Here is a 10,665-nt window from a genome sequence, read left to right on the forward strand (position 1 = left end):
AGGTTCTTAGTTGCCAAGCTTCTATGAGTTAACACATGTAAAGCGCCTTAGAAGAGAGCTTGGCACACAGTAAATGCTCAGTAAATGGTAGCTATTATTATAATTAGGCTTCTATTTTCAAAGGAGCTTCAGTGCCAAGCTTCTGTGAATTAGTACTTCCCATCTCAGAGCAAGAGCCTGTGTTTCCACAAGGCGGTAATAAGCTCACCCTCTGTTCCCCTCTGACCTCATCCCTCCAGCTCTGCCATCCCTTATCCCTTCCAGCCACTCTTGCCTAATTGACATGTGGGGCAGGCTCCTGCCCCACCCCCCCTCGCCTAGATCGCTCTTCCCACCCGTGTGCCAGGCTCCCTCCCTCCCTTTCTCAGGTCTCTGCTTAGGTCTCTGTCACCTCCTCAGGGAGGACTACACTATTTAAAACTGCACCCTCTTCCAGAACTGTTCTCCCTTCTCTTCTCTATTTTTCTCCACAGCACTTACCACCATCCAGCATATGTTACATCCTTCTTGTTTACTTTTTGTTTACTATCTGTCCCCACCGGTGGCCCCTTCCCACCTCCATGTACGCTCCACGAGGACAAGGATTTTATTTTATTCACTGGTGTGTTCCCAATGCTTAGCACACAGCAAGTATTCAAAAGATATTTGTTAAATGAATTAATGGATGACGGTCCCTACCTCGCAGAGTTATTCTAAGGACCCGATGATCTCATGTAAATAAAATGCAGCACTCTGTAAGTGCTGGGAAAATGGCAGCTGTAATTATAATTAAAGTTCTATTTTTGTAAGTTCCTAGATGCACAACTTCTCTAAGTCAATATACATAAAGCTCTTGGACTGGCACTTGGCACCCGGGAAGCGCTCAGGAAGCAGAGCTATGATTATAATTAAAGTCCTCTTTGTGAAGGTTCTTGGATGAAGTGGCAGAGAGCACTAGCTGTCTTCCACAAACCGTTTTCTGGGCACTTGGCTAGACCGCCTTTCCCAGACTCCCTTGCCGCAGGCTGTGGCCATGTGACTAATCTCTCAGCAAAGGAACATAAGTGGAAGCACTGTGTGCCACCTCCAGGCTGGGGCCTCTAAGAGAACACGTGTACCTCTCCAGGCTCTCTTTCCTCTTCCTCTGGCAGAACCCAGGCCATGGACACCCAGCCATGACCATGTGAATGACAAAAGGCTTACAGGATGGCCTGGGTCCCCAAATCACCATATGGAGTTACCTGCCAACCTGAAACACCCATCCTGGACTATGATGTGAGCAAGAAAATTCTGTTGTGTTTGAGCCTGTGCATCACGGGGTCTATGATGAAATATATGGGAACCACACTGAACATATGCACTTAGTAAACGTTAATTATCTTGGCAACAACGATCCTTAGCTTTCCCCAAGGAGCCCAGGGATGGTGAGGTAAATGCCCAGGCACATGCCTTACACACTCGAGCTTACACACACACATACACACACACACACACAGACCTCAAATGCACACTCGGCCGACACACAGAATTTGGCTTTTATTCTGGCTTTCACACAACTACTGCTAAGACGACACAGATCGGTGGGACCCCATCCCTGTGACCACCGCGACCACCCCGATGTCCTCAGCCCCCTCCTCCCACCCCACCCGCCCCACCCCTCTGCCAAGCTCCCTAGGTCGGGGCGCTGCCTACACCTCACCCCGGGCATGCAGCATGAAGTGCCCGTGCAGCTCCCCGAGGTTGTCAAAGGAATCCTCGCACTCGGTACAGTGGTAGGCGCCGCCCTCCTCCTCCTCCTCCCCCTCCCCCTCCTCATCCTCCCCCTCCCCCTCCTCCCCCCTCCCAGCTGGTCGGCCCTCCCCAGCCCGAGGCGGCTCCTCCTCTTCCTCCCCGAGGGCCCTACTTTCAGGAGCTGGCGCTTCCTGGGGGGCTGTAGCGGGGCAGCAGAGCCGGCAAGGCGGGGTGCCCGGTGGGGCCTCCCCAAGGGCGGAGCGGCCACAGAGCTGGCAGGGCTGGGCTGGGGGGCCCGGGAGCTGGGCTGCACGGGGGGCCCGGCGGGATGGGCCCCCCCGGCCCCCCCCCAGGCGCTGCTTCACCTTGTAGCCGGGGTCATATTCGGGATCATCAGTGGTCTCCTCTTCCTCCTCCTCCTCATCTTCTTCCTCTTCGGAGTCCGGCTCTGAGAGAGTATATTCGGAGTCAGAGGAATGCTCGGGGCCTAGAGGGGGCGGAAGAGGAAAGACGGCGGCCTCAGGGGACAGAGGGCTGTGCCCGGCTGTCCGCTCCCTGAGCCCCGTTCAGACGCGCCACAGTATGGAGAGGGCGGCCCGGGCCCGACCCTGCTCTCCCCACAGATGGATCCGCATCGTGCCGAACAGGCCGTATCTGGGTGTCAAGCAAATGAACGTCTTGCAAGAACTGCACCTTAGGGGTTTAAAAAGAACAAAGTAGGAGACGTAGGAGTAATAAAAACAACAACGACAGCGTCCACTGCTATTTTAAGAACCTTGTTTTTTATATATTAACTCAACTAATCCTTACAACAACCCTGAGGGAGGTACTATTATCCCTAAGTGACAAGTGGGGAAACTGAGGCACAGAAAGGTTAGGCGACTCACTGGCCTCCAGTCACACAGCTAAACGGGGAAACAGCTAAATGTGGGTGATGGCCTACACTGGATCATTTTAGGGAGACAAACACTTGAACGGGTACTTTGGCAAATTAAAACATATACATACTCTGATATATGTGGTTTTATATATATATATATATATAAATATCTAGTTAAGTGAGTTAAAATATTTATTTATAAGTATAGATATATTACTGTGATTTCATGGCTATGGAGGACATGCCTAGGACAAGTTTAGGTTTAAAACAAAAAGAAAAAAGGGAAAGTCAATGTACAGGAAGGGTGACACCAACAACTGTTACGGGGGGTGTGGAGAGGGGAGCCCCCACTACGGTGGCAGCAAAATACCAGCTTCTACAGACGTGGTGGCAGGAGCCTGCCCAAAGCATCTCCTAGGACTGTGACAGCCTAGCCCTGAACCCACTGGCCCCCCTTCCTCAGTTTCCCCTGGCAGCGTACGGGAACCCCGTTCCCACTGAGCCGGCCCCACTGCCCCTTCACGTCCCTCAACTCCCCAGGCCGGCACCCACCTCAGGGCCTTTGCCACCCTTTCTGCAGGCGGACTAAGGCTTGATCCCTCCCCTCTGTCACATCTCTGCTCAAGTGTCACTTCAGTGAAACCCTGGTCAGTCTGTCTAACCAGCAATCCCTCCCTAGCACTCTCTACGCCCCTAACTCTGCTTTAGTTTTCTCCTCAAGGTATTGTATGCAACACCTGCTTATACATTTACTGCCTGTCCCTGAAAGCAGGGACTTCGTGTGGCTCATGACTGCGTCCCTAGCATCTAGAACACTTTCTTTGTGCCTGGCATTCAGTTTGACGGAGCTTTTCTGCGGCTTTCACACGTGACATTCCCTCTGCTGGGAATGTCTCCCGTTATCCTTTAAGGACCCAGAAGGAGGCCTTCCTCCCTGGTGAGGGCATCCCAGATCTCCTAACCCCAGGCAGCCGGTCACTTGTTTTTGCCCCCTGGCTGTCCTAGCCCCGAACCCTCAGCTCTGTGCCCGTCCAAAGTCCTTTCCCCACCAGACCAGCGGGCAGGCCTGCTCTGACTCATCGCTGGGTCCCCAGCATCACCCAGCTCAGAAGAACAAGTTATGTTTGCTGAGCGTCCGTCCTTCCCTGCAGCTCTCTCTGTCTCTTGTTCCTGCCTCTGTCCTGCTGTCTGTCTGCCACTTAACAAATGTTTCCCGAGGCCTTGGCGTGGGCTGGTCCCTCTGCCTGGAACACTGCTCCCCACTCTGTCTGCCTGGCGATCTCCTCCTCACCCTCCAGGGCCCAGCACAGGCTCTGTCCTCTGCGAAGTCACCACCCCCGACGACTTCAGGCAGAGGGTCTCTCCCCTGTTCCCTCCACCCTGGCTCCATCTCCCCTGTCGCTGTCCTAAAGGCTGTAGCCATCTGGGCCCCAGAATATCTCCTCCTTCAGGCTAGAAACCCCTCAGGGGCAGCTCTGACTCATCTGGGGTCCCCAACGGGACGTGTGGATTGAATGAACAAGGGTGGCCCGGCTCTCCCTCCTCCAGGCCTTCGCCTCTGCTCTTCTCCCACCTGGGGCGACCCTCTCCTTCTCGACTAGCCAACTCCTGCTCCTCTTTAAGGCTCCAGCTCCACGTCACCTCCTCTGTGAGGTCCTCCCTGACTGCCCAGGCGGTCAGTGCCTCTCTCGTCTGGGGTCGCCCTGCCCCCTAACACACACTGACAGCCTGGACAGTGACGGTCTGGGTCTGGAGACTGGAGACTCCTGGAAGGCAGGACCTGGGCCTGACCCATCTCTGTGTCCCTAGCAACGCTGAGCATAAGGCAGCCTGGGGAGGCATTTGCTGAACGGCTGCAAACCACAGACGAAACACCTCCAGCTTTGAGCTGGGGCCCCACCCCTCTTTCTCCTCCCACCCCTGACTTCACACCACCTCCCATCCAGAGTCTTCACTGCCCACTGTGACTTCATGAAGTTCGCCTGGGAAAGGCAATCAGGTGGTCACCCACGGCTACCAAGCCTTTTGTGTCCACCGTGACTTCCTGGACCATAAGCCCTTTCGCAGCCACCATGCCTTCTCCATCTGCGAGAGCTCGGAAGCCCAGCATGTCTCCGGCGTCCGTGGGACCCTCGATGCCCTCAGCGTCTCCCAATCCTCCTGCCTCCTTGAAGACCACCAAATCGGCAATGCCCAACAGCCCCTCAGTGTCCACCAAACCTGGGACCGCCCGTAACTCGGTCACGAGCCCGAGCAGTTCCGACTCTCCCAAATGGGCAAGTACAAAGGCAGCCCCTTGTAACCAGCCCAGCAGCAAGTCCCGAGCCCATGGCCAGGCCCGAACGCCTAGCAAAGCCAGCACTGACACCAGGGCCAGCAAAGCAGCAAGGCCAGCAGGGTAAGATGCCCCCGGCGCAGAGGCACCCACAGCCGAGGCAGAACTCCCGGCAGAAGGGGAGGCCGTAGCTCCAAGAGGTCAGCCAACAGGGCCAGCACTCCCAGCAGGATAAGAGCTAATGGTGCCAGACCAGGTATGCCCAGCAGGGTGAGAACTCCTACTTCCCAGCAAAAACAGAGTCGGGGGAAGAGTTACAGCCAGCTGAGAACCAACAACCGGGAAAGGAGTGACAGCCAGCCTAGAAATGTGAGCAGAAAGAGGAGCTACAGCCCCCCAGGAGCCTTGGATATGGAGAAGAGTTGCAGCCTGGCTGGAACCCCCGGTAGGGCAAAGAGTTATAGCCCCGCTAGAACTCCCTTTGAGGAGAAAGGTCACTGCCCATCTCCGTCATCATCGAGGAGGGTGAAGAGTTATAGTCAGAAGATCACCCCCAGCAGGGGATGGAGTTACAGCCCTACTGAAGTGTTCAGGAGGGTAGAGAGTTACAACCAAGGTAGTGCACCCAGCAGGCCCCAAAGTCACAGCCAGTCTAGCACCCCCAGCCAGCCCTGAAGTCGCAGCCGGTCTAGAACGCCCAGAAGGGCAAGAAGTCGCAGTAGGGAGAGGGCCCACAGCAGGGTGAGAAGTCACAGTTGGAAGAGAAATCATAGCAGGGCAAGAAGTCGTACCCAGTCAGATGGGAAGACATAGCCACTCTAGAATGTGCAGCAAGGGGAAAAGTTATAACCAATTTAGAACCCCCAAAAGGGAAAGATGTTACAGCGTCTAGAAGCCCCAGCACGGAGGGAGGTCACAGACGATCTAGAACCCACGGCAAGGAGAGAGGTCGCAGATGGTCTAGAAGCCCCAGCAAGGAGAGAGTCCACAGCCGATCTAGAACCCCCAGTAAGGAGAGCGGTCACAGCCACTCCAGAACCCCCAGCACGGAGAGAGATCACAGCCAAACTAGAATCTCCAGCTAGGAAAGAGATCACAGCCGATTTAGAACCTCCAGCTAGGAAAGAGATCACAGCCAATCTAGAACCCTCAGAAAGGAGAAAGATCACAGCCAAACTAGAACCTCCAGCAAGGAAAGATATTACAGTCGATCCAGAACCCCCAGAAAAGAGAGTGCTCTCAGACGATCTCGAACCTCCAGCAAGGGGAGAGATCTCAGCCAAACTAGAACTTCTAGCAAGGAGAATGATTACAGCCAATCTAGAACTCCCAGAAAGAAGAGAGACCACAGCCGATCCAGAACTTCCAGCAAAGAAAGCGATCACAAGAAGGAGAGCAATCCCAGCCGATCTATAACCCCCAGAAGTCTCAGCAGGAAGGGATCCCCTAGCAGGGCAGAGAGTCCTAATCAGAACAGAAAACCTAGCGAGATAAGGAGCCACTCCCCGTCAAGATTTCTCAGCGGAGCCCCAATCCCAAACCAGGAAGATAGTCAAGCCAACACCACCACCTCGAAGGCCATCTCACCTGGAGAGAGGTCCTCATCGTCTTCCTCCAGGCTGGCGTAGCCCCCAGTCTCAGCCGGCTCACGGGTTTCTGTCATGGCCAGGGGAGGGGACAGGAGACAGGAGCGAGCAGCAGCTGGGCAGTGTCCCTCCCTGGCCAGCTTTCCACAGCCACACGTCGGCCACAAGTCCTCTGAGGCAGGATGTCAGCAGGTAGAGAGGGATGCTGGACAGGGGAAGGAAAGGCCTGTGATGACTCAATAGACTTTTACATAGCATCTGCCTCCCCAGGACTCAGTGTGCTCAGTGTTGTGGGCAAGGAAAAGATGATCCCAACCCTGTCCTTGACTGCCTAAAGGGCCTTGACCGCCTACACAGCCTTCACTGCAGGCTCTGCCCCTCTGTAGGCCTTAATTTCCCCATCTGGTTCTCTTTCAATGGGGTGGGGAAGGGTAATATTCCAAATATTTAACAGCGAGTACCAACATGGGCACCAGTCAGAACTGAGAGGGGAACATGGGCCTACGGCAGGCATTAACCCTTTACTTGCTAGGCTGTGGGAAAGTCTGGGGCAGGGGGAAGAGTCCAAAGTGGCAGCTGGGGGTAGGGATTACTTGGAATAGTGGTGATATACCAACCAGTCTAGAAGTAGGTCCATATTTAAAAAACTAGTATGGTTGCACTGATTTGTGAATGTCAGCCCTAACTCTTTTTTTTCTTTTAATTTAGTTTTTATTTATTTTTGGCTGCACTGGGTCTTCGTTTCTGCACACGGGCTTTCTCTAACTGCGGCGAGCGGGGGCTACTCTTCCTTGTGGTGCACGGGCTTCTCATTGAGGTGGCTTCTCCTGTTGCGGAGCACAGGCTCTAGGCGCGCGGGCTCAGTAGTTGTGGCTCGCAGGCTCTAGAGCGCAGCAGTTGTGACGCACAGGCTTAGTCACTCCACAGCATGTGGGATCTTCCTGGACCAGGGCTCGAACCCGTGTCCCCTGCGTTGGCAGGCAGATTCTTAACCACTGCGCCACCAGGGAAGTCCCTGCCCTAATTCTTTATCAATTTACACCTTGGCAAGATGATGCCTAGGTTTGAGTCCTAAATCTGCCACATTCTAGCTGTGTAGCTTCAAACAAAGGACCTTTCTTCTCTAGCCTGTTTCCTTCTAGGTACAAAAAGGGCTTCTAGGGCTTAACTTACGTACTTGTAACCACATTGAGACATTATTATCTCCTTTGCACAGATGAGGAAATTGAGGCACAAAGAGAATTATCACACCAACTGGTAGGTGGGTGAACTACGATTTGAAGCCATGTCATCCTACCTCTCATAAAATGATCCTTTAGCGGAAAAGATTTTTTGAAGATTCAGTAGGCTCGTTGATATAAATTGGTGGTATGTGGCAGGTACTCCATGAGCAGTGGCTATTACCACCCGCAACCCCAACCCTCTATAAACCCCCACCATTCCAGACTTCTCACCTCTCCCTGTGCACAACAGGACTTTTCACATCTGTGGGTCTTAGTAAATCCTACAACTGCTGTCTGGAATGTGCTCCTTCCCCCATGTCTGCCTGGAGAACTCTTACTCTCTCTCCAAAGCCCACCTCAAACAGAAGAACCTCTATACTTCTCCTCAGCCGAACACCATCTCTGCCTCTTCCAAGAAGCCTTCTCTGACTCCTCTTTCTCTCCCTCTTCATCAATACTCCCTACACACACACACGCACACACACACGCACACAGCACTTCTTGTTCTCCCACTGCGCTCCCTGAGAGTAGAGAGCCAGACAGAGCAAGTTATGAAGGGGCTGGCAGCCTCAGCTGCACCTCTTATATACCAAGGCCTGTGCTGGGCACTGGCTAATATGGTGGAAAACGCATGATTCCCTTCAAACTCTAGGGGTCGAGTTTAATGCTGGGGACTAAAGAGAAAAAGATTAGGATTGAAGCCTGGAGGAGGCTGGGGCACGGGAAAGCTGGCATCAATGGCAGGTGAGCTTTCTAAAGACACTTGGATTGGGCTTTAAGGACAGAGAGGATTCATAACTGGCAGGATTGGGCTTTAAGGACAGAGAGGATTCATAACTGGCAGAGGAGAGTTCTCCTAATACCCTATTGCCTACAGGGCTCCATTTCATTTGGGAACTCTACTTTATGCCAGGACAGGTTGCCAGATTTAGTAAATAAAAGCATACAATACCCAGTTAAATTTGAATTCCAGATAGAGTCTTTTAGAAATGTACACCTCAAATACTGCATGGAACATGGGTATATTAAATAGTTCTTTGTTGTTAATCTGAAATTCAAATTTAACTGGGGGTTCTATATTTTAACCGGCAACCATACACCAGGGACAATCAGAACTTCCTATGGGATTAGCAGGAGACATTGCTCACCAGTGCAGCCTACCCTTCCCCAAGCCCACATCACACAAAGCCCATTCCAGAGTATTCCAGATATGATGTGGAGGCAGTCCTTGGTGCCTAAGTCCCATTCCTACAGTGAACATGGCGGCCAGACAGGCTTCTACGATCTTAGAGGGGCATAAATGAGGTTCTCTCACTACCATAACGCAAACAGTGCCGGAGACCCCACAGTGTCATGAGCCTACAGCAACCAACTCCCAAGATGCCGTGCGCGAACATAATAGGCACCCATTCCCACAACGCTAGGGAGAGGAGGCAAGAACAAAACCTTAGACAGGACCATAAGGCCCAGTCCCCACTGCTGCTGCAATTTTCCCCAGGATGCCTCGGGCCTATAATGACCACCTTCCAAGGCGCTCTTCGACGAAGCACTCCAGGCTTCCAGGATGCTCAGCGGAAGGTGTATGACAAAAGGCACGGTTCCCCACAAGAAGCTAGGATAATCCCAGAATGCACCAGGCCCATAACGACTAGCTGACAGACTCCCACAGTGCTTTAGGGCACGGCGTCCCATTTTCCCAGGATGCCCCAGGACGGCACGGAGAAGCGTTGGGGGAGAAAAGGGAACCTGGATTTCGCCCTCAAGCCATCACGGCCCAAGACTGCGGCCGGCTCCTCCGTGACGGGAGCCGTCACTCCCATCATGCAGCGGTGCCGTAGTGCCCGCTTCCCAGCATGCCCCGCGCACCTCCATCCCGGACACTCACCGGCGCTGGCGGCCCCAGCTCCGGCTCGGCGGTAGCGGCTGCACGCCCCGGCTTTGCGCCTGCGCTGCAAGTGGGGTAGGAGGGAGTGCGAGGGGCGTGAAGAGCCTAGGGCGCTTGCGCGGCGAGATAGACCATTCCTGTAGCATAGTGGGAAGAGGGGCTGAGTCGGGCCATCGACAAGGCTCGAGCAGGGGGTTCCGGGCCTTGCCCCTCGCTGTCCGGGTTTACTTGGTACAGTCCGCAGCCGGACGGAACGAGAAACTGCAAGGCTTGCGCGTGCGTGATCGATCATGAACGCGCCTTACAGAGAATGGGATGCGCTGGGGGTGGGGTGGGGTGGGGGTGCCAGCTCTGCCTGGATCCTGGACCTGAGGCCTGCTCATTTGCATAATCTTAGCGCGGGGACAATGGGAGGCCTCGGGCGATGGAAGAGCTGATTTGCATATTCCCCGGAGGGGCCATACTCCGGAGCGCATTGATTAGCATATGAGGGGCTTGGTGGGGGGGAATGGAAAACGCCGGGCAATAGCGCATGCGCACAGGGACTGCGGACTAGCGCGAAGCGGGCATCCTCAGTTCAGTCGGAATCAGTTTGCATCCGGAGAGGGGGCACAAGGGACAAGCCCCTTACCAACCCTCACAACCCTCTCCCCATAACCAGGATAAATATTTATTGCTCTCTTGTGTGTCAGGCCCTGTGCTAGAGGGCACTATGGTTTCCGCAGTGAACATAACCGGCCTCTATCCTGCTGGCCACCCAGTCAAAGGAAGGAGATTCACACATAATCAGAACCACAACCCGGAGTGGTCAGACTTGGGATGAGTAAAGCAGAGGAAGCTGTGGGAGCCACAGGAGGCGCCTGCCCCAGGGAGTCTTTCTGGCAGAGGGAACAGCAAGGGCAAAGGCCTAGGGGCAAAAAAAAATTGCTTGGTTGGAGGAAGTGAAAGCACTTTACTGTACCTGGAACAGAGTCAGAGAGGGGGAAGTCTCCTACAGGCGTCGTTAGGAGCTCAGTCTTTACGATGAAGGTATAGGAATCTATTGCAGAATTCCAGGCTTCCTGGACGTGACTCACATTCCAGTTTAAGATTCTCCAATGAGATCC

The 10,665-nt window shown here is 54.0% G+C and overlaps 1 protein-coding gene and 1 pseudogene across 4 annotated transcripts; one reads left to right on the plus strand and one right to left on the minus strand.

The window, feature by feature from the left end:
• Positions 1 to 1,641: 1,641 nt before the first annotated feature.
• On the minus strand, positions 1,642 to 10,613 carry LOC309794672 (zinc finger protein 428). Of its 3 annotated transcripts, XM_082606466.1 has the most exons (4): positions 10,521 to 10,606; positions 9,560 to 9,696; positions 6,453 to 6,656; positions 1,642 to 2,197 (listed from the first exon to the last, which is right to left on the minus strand). In XM_082606466.1, the coding sequence occupies exons 3-4, from the start codon at positions 6,526 to 6,528 to the stop codon at positions 1,668 to 1,670; spliced, it is 606 nt and encodes a 201-aa protein (XP_082462592.1). In that variant the 5' UTR covers positions 6,529 to 6,656; positions 9,560 to 9,696; positions 10,521 to 10,606; the 3' UTR covers positions 1,642 to 1,667. The 3 variants fall into 3 exon arrangements, with proteins under 3 accessions (XP_082462592.1, XP_082462593.1, XP_082462594.1); XM_082606467.1 differs by lacking the exon at positions 9,560 to 9,696 and having other exon boundaries at positions 10,521 to 10,613; XM_082606468.1 differs by lacking the exon at positions 10,521 to 10,606 and having other exon boundaries at positions 9,541 to 9,834.
• Positions 4,663 to 5,757, plus strand: LOC309795490 (annotated as a pseudogene). The gene has a single exon. The product of its transcript is annotated as an uncharacterized misc_RNA (transcript).
• Positions 10,614 to 10,665: the final 52 nt, after the last annotated feature.

Source organism: Mesoplodon mirus (assembly GCF_964341445.2).
Source record: "Mesoplodon mirus genome assembly, chromosome: 19".
NCBI classification, from domain to species: Eukaryota; Metazoa; Chordata; class Mammalia; order Artiodactyla; family Ziphiidae; genus Mesoplodon; species Mesoplodon mirus.

Bases quoted from the DNA above. Each gene is read 5' to 3' on its own strand.
- LOC309794672 (XM_082606467.1), bottom strand. From the start codon at position 6,528: ATGACAGAAACCCGTGAGCCGGCTGAGACTGGGGGCTACGCCAGCCTG. The intron at 2,198-6,452 runs GTGAGATGGCCT...CGCCCCCTCTAG, and splicing joins CGATGAGGACCTCTCTCCAG to GCCCCGAGCATTCCTCTGAC.